The sequence below is a fragment of the Theropithecus gelada genome, chromosome 16 (genome assembly GCF_003255815.1).
Source record: "Theropithecus gelada isolate Dixy chromosome 16, Tgel_1.0, whole genome shotgun sequence".
NCBI lineage: Eukaryota > Metazoa > Chordata > Mammalia > Primates > Cercopithecidae > Theropithecus > Theropithecus gelada.
In genome coordinates this window covers 39,762,553-39,778,846 of record NC_037684.1, presented here as the reverse complement: position 1 = coordinate 39,778,846, position 16,294 = coordinate 39,762,553, and the positions used below count along the sequence as shown (strand labels likewise).

Here is a 16,294-nt window from a genome sequence, read left to right as displayed (position 1 = left end):
CATGTCTGAGAGGCTAAAAAAGACACCCGGAGCCAGTGAGCGAGACATAGGGTTTATTGAGGACTTCTACACGAAGTGGTCCAGGGGCGGTGGGCTGGACAGGAGAACCACGACCTGCCATCACACCCAGCTAATTTTTGTATTTTTCGTAGAGATGGGGTTTTGCCATGTTGCCCAGGCTGGTCTTGAACTCCTGAGCTCATGTGATCCGTCAGCCTCAGCCTCAGCCTCCTAAAGTGCTAGGATGACAGGTGTGAGCCACCGCGCCTGGCCTACCCTGCTCATTTTTCTGCATAGCACTTACCTTAACCCTTCATCTATTTGTTTATTATTTATTTATTTTTGTCTTTCTTCCACTGCGATGTCAGTAACTTCAGGGCAGAGATTTTGCCTGCTGTGTTCACAACTGTGCCAGCACATGGCTGACCTTGAAGAACAGTCCTGGAGTAAATGAATACATGGATGAAAAGTGGGAAAAGAGAGAGAGCTTCTGATGTAGGTCAGCAGAGCCAGATCATGCAGGGCCTGGTAGACCAGGATGGGGAGTTTGCATTTTGTTCTAATTTTAATGCAGAGCCATAGAGAGTCTAAGCAGAAGAGTGACCCAATCTGTTATTTTAGGATGATCACTCAGTTGAACTTCCAGGGCCTAGAACTTGATGTTATGATTGACAGGATGCACAGCACTTTTTGAAGAAACCCATTTCATTGCTGAAAGTCTTTAATATTATTAAACATTAGGGCAGGCACCGTGGCTCACACCTATAATCCCAGCACTTTGGAAGGCCGAGACAGGCAGATTACTTGAGCTCAGAAGTTCAAGACCAGCTTGGGCAACATGGTGAAATCTGTATTTACAAAAAAATACAAAAATTAGCCCGGCATGGTGGCAAGCACCTGTAGTCCCAACTACTTGGGGGTGGGGGCTGAGGCAGGAGGATCATTTGAACCCCAGAAGTGAACTGAGATTGTGCCACTGTACTCCAGCCTGGAGGACAAAATGAACCCTGTCTCAAAAAAAAAAACAAAAAAAAACACCAAAAACAAAAGAACCCATTTTTTTTCACACATTGAGTCTTTCTTTCTTCTCTATAACTGGTACCCATTAACCCAAAGTCTGTGCTCAAAATCCACTGAAAACAAGTTTAAAACTCCTTCCACATAATGGTTTTTGAAATATTTGGAGCCTTTTAGTCTTCTCCGGGTAGGCTTTCATGATACTTTGGCTTATTATCCTGTTACATGACTTTCAGAGTTTTCATTGCCTTTCAGAGGGGCCTGGTTTTTCAGTATGCTCCTGAAGAACTGCCAAACTTTGGTCTGATCAACACAGGACAAACCAGTAATTGTGTTTAAGACTGGAGTTTTCTGTGTCTGAACATAGTCTAATTCAATTACACTTCAGCTGTGTCACTAGCGGGTCAGGCTAAACTTGTGGTTGATGGAAACATCTGGAACTTCTTCAAGCTGATGCTTCTTCCTCCTCCACTTCACCTGTATGCTAGGATTTGTAGTGATCTGGTGAAATGTATCCTGTGGTTTCTGGCTGAATTAGTAAGGTTTTTGAGATAAATTCTGTCTGTGTTCTTTCAGTTATGTAACATCTGAAAATTTGTAGTTTTATTCTTACTCTTTCTTTTTTTTTTTTTTTTTTTTTGAGATGGGGTCTTGTTCTGTCACCCAGGCTGGAGTGCAATGGTGCCATCTCAGCTCCTCACTGCAACCTCTGCCTCCCAGATTTAAGCAGTTCTCTGCCTCAGCCTCCCAAGTGGCTGGGATTACAGGTGCCCACCACCACACCCAGCTAATTTTTGTAGTTTTAGTAAAGACAGGGTTTCAACATCTTGGCCAGGCTAATCTTGAACTCCTGACCTCGTGATCCACATGCCTTGGCCTCTGAAAGTGCTGGGATTACAGGCGTGAGCCACCGCGCCTGGCCGTTGTTCTTATGCTTTATCCATTTTGTTGAAGATATTTAACAGAATAGGGCTGAGGAAAGAATTCTATAGTCTTTTTTTTTTTTTTTTTTTAAACACAGAGTCTCAATCTGTTGCCCAGGATGGTGTGCAGTGGTGTGATCTCAGTTTACTGCAACCTCCACCTTCCAGGTTCAAGAGATTCTTATGCCTTGGCCTCCCGAGTAGCTGGCATTACAGGCATGCACCGCTACACCCAGTTCTTTTTTTGAATTTTTAGTAGAGATGGGGTTTTATAATGTTGGCCAGGCTGGTCTTGAACTCCTGTTCTCAGATGATCCGCCCACCTCGGCCTCCCAAAGTGCTGGGATTATAGGCGTGAGCTGCCACACCCAGCCTATTGTCTTATTCTTGAAATTTTTTCTTTTTCTTTTTCTTTTCCAAGACAGTGTCTTACTCTGTTGCCCAGGCTGGAGTGCAGTGGCACGATCTCTGCTTACTGCAACCTCTGCCTCCCAGGTTCAAGCAATTCTCCTGCCTCAGTCTCCCGAGTAGCAGGGATTACTGGCATGCAGCACCACACCTGGCTAATTTTTGTATTTTTAGTAGAGACGGGATTTCGCCATCTTGGGCAGGCTGGTCTCAAACTCCTGACCTCAGGTGATCCCCCCGTCTCGGCCTCCCAAAGAGCTGGGATTACAGGCATGAGCCAGTGCGCCTGGCCTGAAATTTTTTCGTAACTGTCAGCTTTTAAAACCATAAACTGTGGGGTAGAGGAGTATATTCGTGTGTATGTAGTGTGAGGTTCCTTAGCGGTGGGATATTGGCAGACAGATAAAAGTGAAGATTTTCGAACAGAGCAGGTAGATGAAGGGGACATGCCATGTTGAAGAAAATTAATGAGGGAACACATAGAAACAAAGGGGAAAGCACAGATATTCTTGACAGGTTAAATAATAAGCTGAATTTCTTTTGATCTAGGAGACAAGGGCAGTCATCTGTCAAACTCCTTGATGTATTTGTGCTTGTTCACATATCTAGACACTGCGAACCCAGAACATCTGAGGCAGGTCTCAGTTAATTTAGAAAGTTGATTTTGCCAAGGTTGAGGATGTGCCCGTGACACAGCCTCGGGAGGTCCTGATGACATGTACCCAAGGTGGTCGGGGCACAGCTTGGCTTTATATATTGTAGGGAGACAAGCTACATTAATCACTTTATCTAAGAAGTACATTGGTTTGGTCTAGGAAAGGCGGGACAACTTGAAGCAAAGGCAGGAAGACTCAAAGCAGAGAAGTTATAGTCTTTTGAGTTTCTGATTAGTTTTTTCCAAAGGAGGCAATCAGATACACATCTATCTCAGTGAGCAGAGGGGTGACTTTGAATAGAATGGGGGGCAGATTTGCCCTAAGCAGTTTCCAGCGTGAAGTTTCCTTAGTGACTTTGGGGGCCGAAGATATTTTCTTTTCACAATAGCCTAAGACTGCTTCTTAAGATCCATGATCCTCTCAAAGAGGCCAGTATGAATCAACATCGGTGGGTGTTCATACTCACTTTAAACTAAAGATTTAGGCCAGGTGGGGTGGCTCAAGCCTGTAATCCCAGCATTTTGGGAGGCTGAGGCCGGCAGATTGCTTGAGGCCAGGAGTTCAAGACCAGCCTGGGCAACATGGCAAAACCCAGTTTCTACCAAAAAAAAAAAAAAAAAAAAAACAAACCCAAAATTAGCCAGGCATGGTGGTTTGCACCTGTAGTCCCAGCTACTTGGGAGGTTGAGGTGGGAGGATCACTTGAGTTTGGGAGGTTGAGGATAAAGTGAGTGGAGATCATCCCACTGTACTCCAGCCTGGGTGACAAAGTGAGACCCTGTTTCAAAAATTAATATAAATAAATAAATTTAAAGATTTAAGCTTAAGACCGGGTGCAGTGGCTCACACCTGTAATCCCAGAACTTTGGGAGGCCGAATGGGTGGATCACAACGTCAGGAGTTTGAGACCAGCCTGACCAACATGGTGAAACCCCGTCTCTACTAAAAATACAAAAATTAGCTGGGCATGGTAGGGAATGCCTGTAATCCCAGCTACTTGGGAGGCCGAGGTTGAAGAATCGTTTTAATCTGGGAGGCAGAGGTTGCAGTGAGCCGAGATCACGTCACTGCACTCCAGCCTGGGCGACAGAGCGAGATTCCATCTACAAAAAAAAAAAAAAAAAAAAAGATTTAAGCTTAAAACAAAAAGCGATAGATGATATTTGTGGGAGACATTCGTACCTCTACTCTTTTAAAAAATAATGAATCATTCTCCAAGTCCTCATTTTACTTTCATATAATCTAGACCTATGGCAGCTAATAAACCTCTGTGGAGTTTGGGTGTTTCATGTCATAGCTATTGAGCAGAACTTTTCATATACAGTTTGTACAAGCAGCTGTCAAATCGTTTAGAAGTACCATATCCCAATCCACAGTTCCGTATCTTACTCTCAAGGACACCAGTAGATAACTCATCAAATGCTTTGCTAAAAGAGGGATATACATTATAGCTAAAGTGTTTCCCCTTTTCTACTAACCTAATAACAATGTCAAAAAACATAATTGGATTTAATTTGTTGAAACCTTCAAATATTTGAAGAGAGTTGATGTTATTTTTCAGTCATCATTTCCCATTCACCTATATACCCATAAACCATTCGTTTAACAATTCATACCATTGGGCTGTGAATTTATGCCAAACTTACTGAGGCTTGGCTGTCAGAATCTATTGCTTTTCCTCCTGTGTCTTTAGGCATCTTTCCTGTTCATCGTATTTAAAAATCAGTTTTTTTCTCCCATGATGAAATAATACAAACACATTACATAAAATTTGGAAATAGAGAAAACAAGAAAAAAATCTCCTTCAAACTCAAATACTCAATATTTTGGTACACTAACTTCCAGCGTTTTTTCTAGATATATTATTTTTAAAAAAATTTTAGGCCGGGCACGGTGGCTCATGACTGTAATTCCATCACTTTGGGAGGCCAAGGTGGGCGGATCACAAGGTCAAGAGATTGAGACCATCCTGGTCAACATAGTGAAACCACATCTATACTAAAAATACAAAAATTAGCTGGACATGGTGGCGCACATCTGTAGTTTCAGCTACTTGGGAGGCTGAGGCAGGAGAATCTGTTGAACCAGGGAGGCGGAGGTTACAATGAGCCGAGATTGCGCCATTGCACTCCAGCCTGGCAAGAGAGAGAGACTCCATCTCAAAAAAAAAAAAAAAAAAAAAAACTTTATGTTAAGTTCCAGGGTACATGTGCAGAATGTGCAGGTTTGTGTATGTGGGTATATATTCTTAACAGTATCACATGTTGTACATGTATTTTTTTAAAAATTGAGACAGGTTTTAGCTCTGTTGCCCAGGCTGGAGTGCAGTGGTATGATCTCAGCTCACTGCAACCTCTGCCTCTGGGTTCAAGTGATCCTCCTGCCTCAGCCTCATGAGTAGCTGGGACTGCAGGCATGTGCCACCATGCCTGGCTAATTTTTGTATTTTTGGTAGAGATGGGGTTTCACTATATTGCCCAGGCTGGTCTCAAACCCTTGAGTTGAAGTGATCTGTCTTCCTCCCAAAGGGCTGGGATTATAGGCATGAGCCACCTCACCCAGCCAATTGTACATGAATTTTAAAATAAAATTTTCATGTTATTAGGTTGTCCTCCTTACCAACCTATATTGTAAAGATTGTTAATAGTGAAGTTCCCAGGGTCACAATTACACGTTTTAACAACGTGGGATATATTTTCCTGGGTTTCTAGGCCCTAAATTCATTTTGGACAGCTAGTTTCTTATATTATTTTCTAGCTGGACTTTTAGTCCATCTTCATGATGTCCATTTTAATTTTTCAGTGTGAGTGTAATTTCCTTTTTCTTTGCTTGCTAGATAGGTGTTTTAGTCTGTTCTTGGGTTGCTGTGAAGAAGTATCTGAGACTAGAAAATTTACAGAGAAAAGAGTTTTTATTGGCTTATGGTTCTGCAGGCTGTTTACACAGCTAGCATTTGTTGGGCTTCTGGGGAGGCCTCCAGGAAATTTTATTCATGATAGAAGGTGAAGAGGGAACAGAGAGAAAGAGCAGGAGCTGGGAGGAGGTGCCACACTCTTTTAAGCAACCAGATCTCAAGAGGACTCATTCCCATGCACCGAGGAAATGGTGCTACTTCATTTCTGAGAAATCTGCCCATAATCCACTCACCTCTCACCAGGTCACACCTTCAACCCTGGGGATTACACTTCATCATGAGATTTGGGGGCACAAATATTCAAACTCTACCAATAAGTCAGAAGAAAACTAACAATTAAATAATCAGTCTCTCTCTTTGTCAGCTTTTAAGCTTGTGTTATGTTTAGAAACTTCATCCTTGTAAGTGGGAACAAAAATTGGGCTAACCTTTCAGGAAGGCAACTAGGCAGTATGTTTGAAGATCCTCAAATAGGTTTTAGCCCTTGCTTAAATAATTCCACATCTAGGACTCTATCCTAAGGAAATAATTTATTCAAAAATTTTATAAAAGGGCCCAGTGCAGTGGCTCATGCCTGTAATCCCAGCACTTTGGGAGGCTGAGGCAGGTAGATCACTTGAGGTCAGGAGTTTATGACCAGCCTGGGCAACATAAGGAGACCCCATCTCTACAAAAAACAAAGAAATAAGAAATAAGGCTGGGCGTGGTGGCTCATGCTTGTAATCCCAGCACATTGGGAGGCAGAGGCGGGTGGATTACTTGAGGCCAGGAGTTCGAGACCAGCCTGGACAATATGACAAAACCCTGTCTCTACCAAAAATACAAAAAATTAGCCAGACATGGTGGTGCAATGACCTGTGATCATGCCACTGCATTCCAGCCTGGGCGACAGAGTGAGACACTGTCAAAAACAAGCAAACAAAAAACACCCAAATAAATAAATAAATAAATAAATAAAAGCATTAATGGCACCTACGAGAAAATTCACCAGAGACTCAGAGCTGTGTAATATTCAAAGTACAGAAAATAGTCTCACTTTGGCAAGAGAGAAAATGTATGTGGTAGAACCCTATTAGTTGAACTCGTCTTAGGTAAACACTGACATGCTAGATCAGTGGATCTTTATCCTTACTTCAATCCTACTTACCTGGACAATTGTTTTAAAAAGCACTATACCCAGAAATTATGAGTACTGGTATTTTTAACAAACAATTGGGAACATCTACTATGCAGCCAAGGATAAGAATAACTGCTCTAGATAAAAATAGAAATTGCAACATATGGATATTAGTTTTTTTCAAGGTAAAAGCTACCTATATTCAGAGGATCCCAGTGTCCACACAAAAATGTCCCAGTGCTGACTTAGGCCCATTATCCATTTCTAGACATATTTAATCTTGCCCATTAAAGCCCTGTGATACATTTATACCCCTTATAAATGCATATATAGTTCCTGACATATTTTATCATAAAGAGAAGGCATTTGAATCTTTTCTCTGAAATGTGGTTGGTAGATACTGACTAGAATTCCAACCCAGAAAGAGACAACATTGAAAGTAGGTGTTTTAAAAAATAATCTAAACTGTTGCTAAATGTTTAATGTCATGGTCAAAGTCTCTGCTTGGGAAGTAAATAAGAAACTTTTTGAACGTATGATGCAATGTGGTTTCAGCAATACAAAAACCTTGGACTCTGAATCCAGGACTCTATAGTTTAATTACAAATTAGGGTAAGAAACGCTATAAAGTCATTAACAGTTTCAAAAGATGAGGCCCTATGTTACTTGTGAAAAAAATGTTGTTATTTTATATATTCTTAAATTCTCAGGTATTCTTGATCATGATTGTGTGTGTGTGTGTGTATATATATATAGATAGATATATATATTTTTTGAGATGGAGTTTCACTCTTCTTGCCCACGCCGGAGTGCAGTGGCGCGATCTCCGTTCCCTGCAACCTCTGCCTCCCGGGTTCAAGCGATTCTCCTGTCTCAGCTTCCCTAGTAGCTGGGATTATAGGTGCCCACCATTATACCCAGCTACTTTTTTGTATTTTTAGTAGAGATGGTGTTTCACCATGTTGGCCAGGCTGGTCTCGAACTCCTGGTCTCAAGTGATCTGCCTGCTTCGTCCTCCCAAAGTGCTGAGATTACAGGCGTGAGTCACCACGCCCGGCCTGTTAAAATATATTAATAGCATGTTAAGTGTAACATTAAACCCAAGAGTTGCCAATCTTTACTGGTGAGTATAAATCCTGAACATACAAGACAGCCACTTGATCTGCCAAAATTCCGTATATATTTTTTGTTAACAGTTTTTCCATTTGCTCTGCCAAATAAAATTTCAATGGTAAGTTTAAATGTGTCTTTAAAACTGTCATTTAACATTGGTTGTCAGCCAGCTCCCCAGTTATTATCGTAGGTTAGTTTTGGGAATGTGAACCGAAGTGCATGGAGGGAAGATGGATCAGTCAACTGATCAACCACATGGTGCTAAAGTTATGTGGACCAATGTATCACAAACTGGAAGGTGAAAATAATTGAAAGGTGCAATTGCATCTTTTCTCCCCAAAGACTTCCTCATTAGGGCCATGTGTGTTTCTGGAAGAGTTTTAGGAATACCCTGTAGTTCTGAGACGTGTTCAAGTTCGGCCGGAGGCAGTGGCTCACACCTGTAATCTCAGCACTTTGGGAAGCTGAGGAAGGCGGATCACTTCAGTCCAAGAGTTCGAGACCAGCCTGGCCAACATGGCGAAACTCCAGCTCTACTAAAAATACAAAAATTAGCTGGGCATGGTGGTCAGCTAATAATAATCGTAATCCAAAAATTATGATTATTAATAAATTAATCATAATTATACTAATCATTAATTATGCAGATTGCCATTCATTATCTTTGTATTTAATCGTACAAACAAGGGCAATTTTTATCAGCCGAAGAGTAAACATCAAAGTTGAAATCACAAACACATGTAACAGCCCACAAAAGCCGTCAAACGAAGTCTGATTTAGTGGTTTCTCCACTTTCCTGTCACTGTTATTTTGCATAATTTTTCAAACCTCAGTAGCTGGCAAATAGGAGCTGAGTGTCAATGATGGCAAGGGGATGGGGGCCAAGCTTGTATTCCTTTTTAGGGGGTAATGCAAATAAAATTCAAGGCCTCATATGATCTGCTTTGAAAATCACATCTCAATAAAAGGACTCTCAAGGAAACCACAAAAAGGGTCCTTCCTTCCTTCCTTCCTTCCTTCCTTCCTTCCTTCCTTCCTTCCTTCCTTTTCTTTTCTTTCTTTTTCTTTCTTTCTTGTGCTCTCTCCTTCCTTCCTTCTTTCCTTCCTTCCTTTCTTCTCTTTCTTTCTTTCTTTTTCTTTTTCGTTATTTTTAAAATGATTTCAAATTACAAACATATAGAAAAGTTGTAAGAATAGAACAAAAACTTACTTGTTCTCTGTACCCAGAGATCCTAGACCCTTCCATTCAAGTGTCACCAAATGCCCCTTGGGGCCCACGCTGTGCACCCACTTCTCATGTCCACCTGGGTTCCCTAAGTCTTTCTTTGCCTTTCTTGGCTTTTGCCCTTTTGAAGATGACAGGGCAGTCATTTTGAATAACGTCCTTCAATTTGTGTGTATACAGTGCCTTCTCCTGACACAATCCAGGTTACTAAGCTTTTGGCAGGAATATAACAGAAGTGGCACTGTGTCCTTCTCATTGCATGCTCTGGGTGGGGGATATACATGTCAGTTTATCCCATTAGTGGTGACATTAATTTTGATTACTTAATTAAGATGGTGTCTGCAGGTTCTTCCCCCATCTAAGTTTCTCTTTGTCTTCTTTATAATAAATAGTTATTTTATGTGGAGACATGTTTAAGGCTGTATGAACATTTCTCATCCTACTTGTATCCCCTGGTTCTAGCATCCATTGATATTTCTTTGCCATAATTAAATATTTTCATAATTATTTCCAAATTACAATTTTCTAAGTCCAGTATTCCTACTATATTAATTGCTTGGCATTATACTTTAAGGAACAACTTTCTTATCTCTTCACATAATTGTTAATCTGTTTATTACTGTCACTGTGGACTCACTGATTCCTGTTTTATTCAGTGGATTATGATCCATCACTATTATTACTTATTTAGACAAATTGTCACAGATTTGACCAGAGAAATCACCCCCCCCGGTTTTTTTTTTTTTTAGACGGAATCTCACTCTGTCGCCCAGGGTGGAGTTCAGTGTCACGATCTTGGCTCACTGCAACCTCTGCCTCCCGGGTTCGAGCGATTCCTCTGCCTCAGCCTCCTAGCTGGGATAACAGGTACATGCCACCACGCCCGGTTAATTTTTGTATTTTATTTTATTTATTTTATTTATTTATTTTTGAGACAGAGTTTAGCTCTGTTGCCCAGGCTGGAGTGCAGTGGCACAATCTCGGCTCACTGCAAGCTCTGCCTCCTGGGTTCACACCATTCTCCTGCCTCTGCCTCCCGGGTAGCTGGGACTACAGGCGCCCACCACCATGCCTGGCTAATTTTTTTGTATTTTTAGTAGAGACGGGTTTTCACCGTGTTAGCCAGGATGGTCTTGATCTCTTGACCTCGTGATCTGCCCGTCTCGGCCTCCCAAAGTGCCAGGATTACAGGCGTGAGCCACCGCGCCCAGCCTAAGTTTTGTATTTTTAGTAGAGATGGGATTTCATCATGTTGGCCAGGCTGGTCTCAAACTCCTGACCGCAAGTGATCCACCCACCTTGGCCTCCCGAACTGCTGGGATTACAGGTGTAAGCCACCACGCCCGGTCAAGAGAGCCCCTTTCAAATGGCTTCTCTGTCCTTTGGACATGTCCCTATCATTCTCTGAGCATTACCTAAGTTGCTCAAGATGGTGTTCCAGGCTTATCTTGTACTTTTCCCTGACCCACTTCAAGAATCAGCCAATTTTCCAAGGAGCCTTGGTGCCTTTCGATGGTGAATTGCATTTATTTATTTAGACAGTGTCTCACTCTGTTGCCCAGACTGGAGTGCAGTGTTGCAATCTCACTGGCTCACTGCAACCCATGCCTCCTGGGTTCAAGTGATTATCTTGCCTCAGCCTCCCAAGTAGCTGGGATTACAGGCACCTGCCATCACGCCTGGCTAGGTTTTGTAGTTTTTGTAGAGAGAGGGTTTCACCATGTTGGCTAGGCTGGTCTTGAACTCCTGACCTCAAGCGACCTTTCTTTCTTCCTGAAGTGCTGGGATTACAGGCATTAGCCACCATGCCTGGCCAAGAATTGCATTTAGCAACCAAGATTTAGGCACTGTGTGTGCTCATTGCTCGGATGTACTGCTGCTCGCAGATTATCCTAGTGGACAGAACTAAGAATTATATGTATATCAGGCATACATTCACACACATGTACATATCATTATGTCTATATTCATTTCTGTATCTATTTTTATATATGCACAATTTGTAGTGTCTCCATTTTCAATCCAACACCTCAAAGTTTATGCTAACTTTCCTTCTTTCCACATCGTTACCTCTCTTAGTCAGTGAGAAACCTGACCCCCATTATCCTCAATATATTTGCTTGTTTGCTCAATCCCCTATATGCAGCTAAGCTTGTGACACCATCACGCTGCCATTCTTACACAGATAAGCATGACTTTCCCCTTGAGGCCTTCCTTGTGACTTTTAGACTGAATTAGGATGAAAAGAAGGAGGAAGGGAGGAAGGGCGGAAAGAAGGAAAGGAAAAAGGGAGGAAGGAGGGAAGGAAGGAAGGAAGGAAGGGAGGGAGGGAGGGAGGGAGGGAAAAAGGAGGGAAGGAAGGAGAAAGGAGGGAAGGAAGGAAAGAGAAGGGAGGGAGGCAGGCAAGTAGGAGGAAAGGAGTGCATTGTTTTCCAATTGAAGCATAATTAAGTAAACGCACAGATCTTAAATATTTGGCTTGATGGCTTTTGAAAATTGCATGTAGCCAAGTAATAACCACCTAAAATAGAATATAAACTATTTCGACACCCCCACCCCAAGTTTCCTAATGCAAGGGAGCCCATCCACCAGGAAACATCATTAAAAACCCTTCTTGTCCTCTCTCAATATCGAGCACTCAGTTTGTAGCTGTTGCCGAAAACATTCTCTTCTCAATTTTAACCTTTTCTCAAATTTTCTTTAACTGATGCCCAACCTGTTTGGTTTCTCTCTCCTTTTCCCCATCTATTTCAGATCTTACTACACAGAATGACTTGGCTCCTCCTGACTTCATTAGTTTTCTTTCTTCTTCACTAATCAAGGAGATTCTCCACAATAAAGCAGAACCTGGGAGTTTTCCAGAGAACAAGAATCTCCTTCCCCTTAGAAGGGCAAATAGGGAAGGACCTCTGTTATTTCACATTAGTGGCAACACACTCTTCTTATCATGGAACATAATGTTCATTAGGAGTGTAATTTAAGAATCATCTGCCTCACAGATGGAGATTTCTCAAGCTGATGTGTCTCAGAGAACTTTAGACCTATGGATATCAACCAAGATCACCCAAATGACAGCAAGCAGAGGTTATTTATTCAGAGCTTGCTACAGCAAGGGAGGCAGTCATTAACAGTTGTGTTTGGCAGAGACTCAAAGTCAGGCAGAGGAGTGGGAAAGCTTTATAACAGAAAGAAGGAAAGGCTTCGGGTGTGCTCCAGTATGGGGAGGATGGAGGGAAACTAACTAGAAGTGGAATGTCCATGTGATTGGTTAGAGAAATATGTTTGGATTTCTCTGGTTGGCCTTAAGTTGGGCCAACTGGTATAGAGGTTGTGGGTTTGACTTTCTAGACTCGTTGCTACAGATGTGTGGGTCAGAGATCTATTTTCACATATGGCCTGGCTATTGTCCATTTATATATCCATTTTTTTTTTAGAGCAAACAATGTAGAAGAGAACTAGGGAATCAGAGACAATCCCCTTCCCGAACCCTCTCAAGCAACAACATCAGCATTGGCCCATTCTCTTATCCTACTCAAGTTTTTTTTCTTCTTTGAGTCCCAAGTTGTTAATTTCATATCAACGTTCTAATTCCTGAAACAGATCTAGAAACCTGTCTAGACAGAGCCAAGACATATTAAGAATGGATGAGCAGGACTTTGTGTTGATTTGACATGAGAGAAGATAGAGAATTCAAGGATAGCTCTAAGGTCCTAACTGGAGCTACAGGAGCTTGTGAGAGAGGATGTTGAACTCAGTTTTTAGGGAATGAAAGTTGTAAGTGCCTCCTGAAGACGTTCTTTATAATTATATATCTGAAAACTGGAACATCATTTTAGAGAGGTGGAGACAGAGAACGGAGAGTAGGTGTTTGTCCAAAGTTTATACGCCAAGGCTGTGAGTGAAACAGGAGCTTCGATCTTTTGGTGTTCCAACTACAACATACACAAAACAAAAGATGGACAATGAGAAGTCCAGGCAACCCAGGAAACACCAAGTTTCTGTCAAAAGCGATAATGAACTGTTTTGTGCCATTAACAAAAACGTTATAAAGACAGAAACCGTCTCCCAAAGATTTCATAACAGAGCCACGCAAATGGAGAGTAAATGATTAAAGAATGTGGGTCTCAGAGTTCCATTCAAATCATGCTACTTTATCTTCTATTTACAAAGATAAAAGTACACCAGAAAATGGTTAATGTTTAAGCGCTTTCATATTTGGCTCTGTCTTTTTAGCAGAGGAAAACCACTTCAGTGGTACCAGTGTGAATCATCCACAATGATTTCTCCAGTGCTCATCTTGTTCTCGAGTTTTCTCTGCCATGTTGCTCTTGCAGGACGGAGTAAGTACTTTTTGCTTTTGAAAAAATAATTAATATATCCAACCCCCTAGTATATGTCAGGGGTCAATAATGATAACTAGGCCGGGCGTGGTTGCTCACGCCTGTAATCTCAGCACTTTGGGAGGCCAAGGCGGGTGGATCACCTGAGGTCAGGATGAGCCTGGCCATGGTGAAACCCCGTCTCTACTAAAAATACAAAAATTAGCCGGGCATCATGGCGGGCGCCTGTAGTCCCAGCTACTCGGGAGTCTGAGGCGGGAGAATCGCTTGAACCCGGGAGGTGGAGGTTGCAGTGAGCCGAGGTACCGCCATTGCACCCCAGCCTGGGCAACAAGAGTGAAACTCAGTCTAAAATAATAATAATAACAATAACTAAATTCTTTTTTTTTTTTTTTTTTTTTTCTGAGACGGAGTCTTGCTCTGTCACGCAGGCTGGAGTGCGGTGGCGCAATCTCGGCTCACTGCAAGCTCCGCCTCCCGGGTTCCCGCCATTCTCCTGCCTCAGCCTCCCGAGTAGATGGGACTACAGGCGCCCACCACCTCGCCCGGCTAATTTTTTTGTATTTTTAGTAGAGACGGGGTTTCACCGTGTTAGCCAGGATGGTCTCGATCTCCAGACCTCCTGATCCACCCGCCTCAGCCTCCCAAAGTGCTGGGATTACAGGTGTGAGCAACCGCGCCCGGCTGATAACTAAATTCTCTTTAGAGTGGGTGCTGGAGAGACTGGATTGAAACTGATTCTTTAATATTGCTATGTGTAAAGCTCCTCTGTAAGATATGTAGCCAACTTAAGCCTCAGCATACTGACTTGTAAAATGGGGATAATTATAATACCTCCTTCAAATGGTTGTTGAGGGGATTAGATGAGATAGTGTATATGAGGTATTTGGCGTGGAACTCGGTATACTTAAAATTGGTAACAGTGCACACATTTTTCATTTGTGGGCTTAGCTGAACTTTAAAATACAAGTAGAGATTTGTTAACCATCTGCTTTGTGTCCTCTTTCAGCCTGTCCCAAGCCAGATGATTTACCCTTTTCCATAGTGGTCCCATTAAAAACATTCTATCAGCCAGGAGAGGAGATTACGTATTCCTGCAAGCCGGGCTATGTGTCCCGGGGAGGGATGAGACGGTTTATCTGCCCTCTCACAGGAATGTGGCCCATCAACACTCTGAAATGTACACGTAAGTCAGCACCTTCTCTCACATTCTCTCCCCTCATTTGGATTCTGGGTATTTTGGAGGACTAAGCTACCTCATCATGCTCAGAGTGCAGAGGGCCAGTAGACGTTGCAGAAAGGCAGGTTGGAGAGAAATGAGACGGTCTTGGGGAGTTTCTCTGTGCAAAGAGAGTAAGGGTAGTAGGTGCTATTGATAGAAGAGGAGAAGATCATTGCCTGGAACTAGGGGAGGTTTAAAAATGAGATCTGGCGTGACAAAAGGAGAAACACTACGGAAGTTAAGACTGGTGGAGAGGCTTTGAAACGTCAACTGATGCCAAAGAGACATTTGGAAAAACAAAATTTGGGGAATCCTCATATCTTTGGACTTCACCTGAAAATGAAAGCAGACTTAATAGTTACTGAAATGAATACAAATTTCATCTACATTATGTATATATCACATTGTAATAAAATACAAGAAAGTATGTTAAATTACATCAATAATATAATGTAAAACATATAAATCTCACTATGGCTTTATTGTAAATGGTTGCTTTTATTTATTTCTCAGAACGTGGTTCTATGATATCATGCTAGCATTATTCTTTACAGTCAAGTATCATGCAATCAACCAGATTGAATTTATGGTAAATTCAATTATATGTAGAAGTTAAGCAGTAAAAATAGATGTATGGACCTATCTGGGCTCTGGTGATTTTGGTTATACGAACAGGACCTTTGTCAAAGTTATGCATCTTCATGCAAGTTGATTTTACTATGCTATTTGTTTAAAGAGTCTAAACATAATTTTTAATAAAAAGCCACTTTAACATCATTAGGATAAATTTTTCTTTAAGTCAGGGCCAGGTGCGGTGGCTCATGCCTGTAATCCCAGCACTTTGGGAGGCTGAGGTGGGTGGAGCACCTGATGTCAGGAGTTCAAGACCAGCCTGGCCAACATGGTGAAACACCGTCTCTACTAAAAATACAAAAATTAGCTGGACATGGTGGCACATGCCTGTAGTCCCGCCTAATCCTGAGGCTGAAGCAGAAGAATCACTTGAACCTGGGAGGCAGAGGTGGTAGTGGGCCAAGATTGTGCCACTACACTCCAGCCTGGGCAACAGAGTGAGACTCTGTTAAAAAAAAAAAAAAAAAAAAATCAGCTATAACTCTGGAACACTTACAATTTCATTTTTAAAAAATTTTCCATGTGTATATTTTTGCATTTTTGCAGAGAGTAATACAATTTTGTATTTTTCTGTTTTCATCAGCATATCATAAAAATTATATCTCCACAAATTTCACAATTCATATTTTATTGGCTACATAATAGTTCAACTGTTGATTTGCCGTGATTAATTAAAACAGTCCCGATAGTGAACCCCTAGACTGTCCAATTTTTTTTTTTTTTTTT

At 41.8% G+C, this 16,294-nt stretch overlaps 1 protein-coding gene across 1 annotated transcript in view; it reads left to right on the top strand.

Annotated features, from left to right (window-relative positions):
- Nucleotides 1-13,586: 13,586 nt before the first annotated feature.
- The window catches only part of APOH (apolipoprotein H), a 17,503-nt gene continuing 14,795 nt past the window's right edge, over nucleotides 13,587-16,294 (top strand). Inside the window, exons 1-3 of the mRNA XM_025363477.1 lie at nucleotides 13,587-13,713; nucleotides 14,723-14,947; nucleotides 15,490-15,524. Coding sequence (XP_025219262.1) covers nucleotides 13,650-13,713; nucleotides 14,723-14,947; nucleotides 15,490-15,524 — 324 coding nt within the window. The 5' untranslated portion in view covers nucleotides 13,587-13,649. The remainder of the gene's footprint in view (nucleotides 13,714-14,722; nucleotides 14,948-15,489; nucleotides 15,525-16,294) is intronic.